Raw genomic sequence first — 2,758 nt, forward strand, 5'->3', positions numbered from 1 at the left:
CTCTCCTCCTTGCAGGAACTGACCCAGAAGATGTCATCATGGGTGCCTGGAAACAGTTTGATCCTCAAGGAACTGGAATTCTCCACAAGGACCAGTAAGTTTTGTATTCATACATCCATCATCCAACCAATCATCTTCCGCCCTTTCCATCAATCTTTGCACCAGTTATTTAGTACACAAATTTCCTTCGTAGCAACCAGGCTATTTACCTTTCAAATGATCCATCTGCGAGATAAGCATCTGATTTTTAAAAATCCTTTATGCATAGACTATTGAAATTCAATATTCAACTTCTATAACTGTGCTGTTTTTCAGAGTAAAGCACATCTTGAAAGGTGGTGGAGAGAGATTCAATGATGAAGAGGTGTGTATATCAGACAGTGATACATTTGTATATTGAAAACAGACTTTTGTCATATTCATGATTGTCACCTTGGGGTACTGGTAACATTAGATTCATGCTTCTTTTTTGGGTATCAATTTTAAGTTACACATGCTCCATGGTTGACTGAGTACATAAAATACCAAATTTTCTTAGATCTAAGCTTTTTTTAACCTCCTTGATCTAAGTTATCACATGAGTGTTTCTGTGAATAGAAATTAAGCTGTATTGACCTGGTACAAAGAATAAAACGGACAGCAAGATACTCTAATAGAACATCTTTTAGATAAAATTGACTCAAATATTTTTAGTAATTGCCATATTGGAACTTAATTCTATTCATATGAGACCTCATCTTGTTGCTTATTATGAATTGAATGGCTTGAAATGAAGGAATAATTCCCCGTCATTCCACAGCTGAACCAGATGTTTGAAGGCGTTGAGAGCTGTTTGAATGAGAAAGGCGAGTTTGATTACCAGGCATTCACCCGCATCGTCAAGAGAGGCGAAGAAGAAGAAGAATAAGCTGAGCAGCTTCTACTGTAAAGTGCAAATAATCTGCTGTTATTTCACCACTTTGTTCATAGTTCAACAGTTATTCTTACAAAGATGTCCCCACTTGTCAATGCTTCATACATTCTGAGCAGGCAGTCAACAGTGTAATTGAACATGTATTAAATCATTGTTAACAACAAGTTTAATAAGATGCAACATAACACGCAAAAGGTTTTTTGAAAAATTGTCAAGTTGAGATGATGTTGTTTTTTCTGGAATAAGGTGCTTGTATAGGATTTCATTAATGGGAAATAAATGTTACAGACATAACCTACTTTGTATGGCTGGATTGTGCTTTTGTTTCTGCTGGGGCAGGTCAATAAAGATTTCCTCTGACCCAATTCTGGTTAGGGTAGAAAAATGGCAAATATCATGGCTTGTATATTTGATGAAAATTTATTATAGACACAACAAAAGGAGTTTTTAATGGGAATAATTCTTCTTCCATTTCTTCCTGGTGAGACTTTATCTCAGATCTTTTTCCTAGTCATGCCAATAAATGGACATTTAGAATTCAAATCAAATACACCTGTATGGCCCAAATGCCCTCAACTCCAGATGATACATAATGGTTGCTCTACCACCCATAATAATTGTTTATGACTACTAAAGGGCTGCTAAAACTTTATCATCAATTTTCTCACCTGCCAATGTTTAGCACAAATCTGACTCTACTAAAAAAGAAGGCAGGGAAAATGTTTTCAACTTTGCTGTAGATCAAACCAGTCCTTGATAGGAATATAATAATAGCACACTTCTGATTCACAGTACACAATTAAGATCTCCACCTTTCATACTTCATTAAGCCTATCACTTCTCTAAGGTACCTCCTAAAGAAATGCATGCCATCCAGCTGAAACCAGTATGCATAAAATCATCAATATATGACATGACATCATAGTAAAAATATCCCAGTTTATTCAGTCATCTTCATCATTCCATATGGGATAAGTTACTGGTGAAATTTCATGCTTGCTACTGGATGTTCACTGTTTGCATTTAAAATTCTCATAATAATACCTGAGATCAGAGTGGGAGATGGGACCAGGAGTAAGAGGTGTGACTGTGCGGATGCCCACTGGACCACCTGTAAGTTACTGTATGTGATTACTTCCCTGCATGCTTTTAAAACATGGCAGCTGACAGTCAATCCGATTCTTCTGGAAACTATTGCTTCTAGTCCTGATAAGTTGTAAGTAACACTACATTTCCTGACCTGTCTACCTTGTATGTATGCCAGTCTTCTAGTCCTGATGAGTTGTAGGTAACACTATGTTCCTGGCCTGTCTGCCTTGTATGTGTGCCAGTTTTGTTGAGGTATGTCTGAGGGAGAGGTAGTGCAGGTATGTCTACAGCAGTGTGATGGAAGCACATTGCCCTGAGATGTTGACATGAAACAGTGTTGCAACCTGCCTCTAATATTTCACATGCTCATTCAGACTCATCTTTTCAAATACTACAATACCTTTGTTGTCAACAGCTGAACAAGTTTCCTCCCTTCTTGCTAGATTAATAGATGTACAAGGAAAGATCATCTGATATTCTGAGTCTTAAATATGATACTAAAATCAGTAGTGGAGTGGGCATACAAGTCTGTTAAAATGGGCTGCAACAGTCAACCTGGTACAATCTTGTTGGCTCTTTTACAGGATATTTCACTTTTGTTGCTATGTGTTCACACTGAACATGTCTACATCTATTCATCTAAACTATCAAAAAAATTTAATTACAACAAAAAATATTTCCATAAATTAAAGCACAAGTCAAGTGTTATGCCTACAGTGCAATGATCACAACTCTACAGTGACTCATAAGTAAGCA

The 2,758-nt window shown here is 36.8% G+C and overlaps 1 protein-coding gene across 2 annotated transcripts in view; it reads left to right on the top strand.

Moving 5' to 3' along the window:
* The window catches only part of LOC118409548 (myosin regulatory light chain 12B-like), a 4,650-nt gene extending 3,343 nt beyond the window's left edge, over positions 1–1,307 (top strand). The window contains exons 5-7 of one of the 2 annotated variants that reach the window (XM_035810650.1): positions 17–94; positions 316–364; positions 800–1,307. In XM_035810650.1, coding sequence (XP_035666543.1) covers positions 17–94; positions 316–364; positions 800–907 — 235 coding nt within the window. In that variant the 3' untranslated portion in view covers positions 908–1,307. Of the gene's footprint in view, positions 1–13; positions 95–315; positions 365–799 lie in introns of both variants that reach the window. The other variant, XM_035810651.1, reaches the window with a different exon arrangement.
* The last annotated feature ends 1,451 nt before the right edge of the window (positions 1,308–2,758 follow it).

The sequence above is a fragment of the Branchiostoma floridae genome, chromosome 2 (assembly GCF_000003815.2).
Source record: "Branchiostoma floridae strain S238N-H82 chromosome 2, Bfl_VNyyK, whole genome shotgun sequence".
Classification (NCBI taxonomy): Eukaryota; Metazoa; Chordata; class Leptocardii; order Amphioxiformes; family Branchiostomatidae; genus Branchiostoma; species Branchiostoma floridae.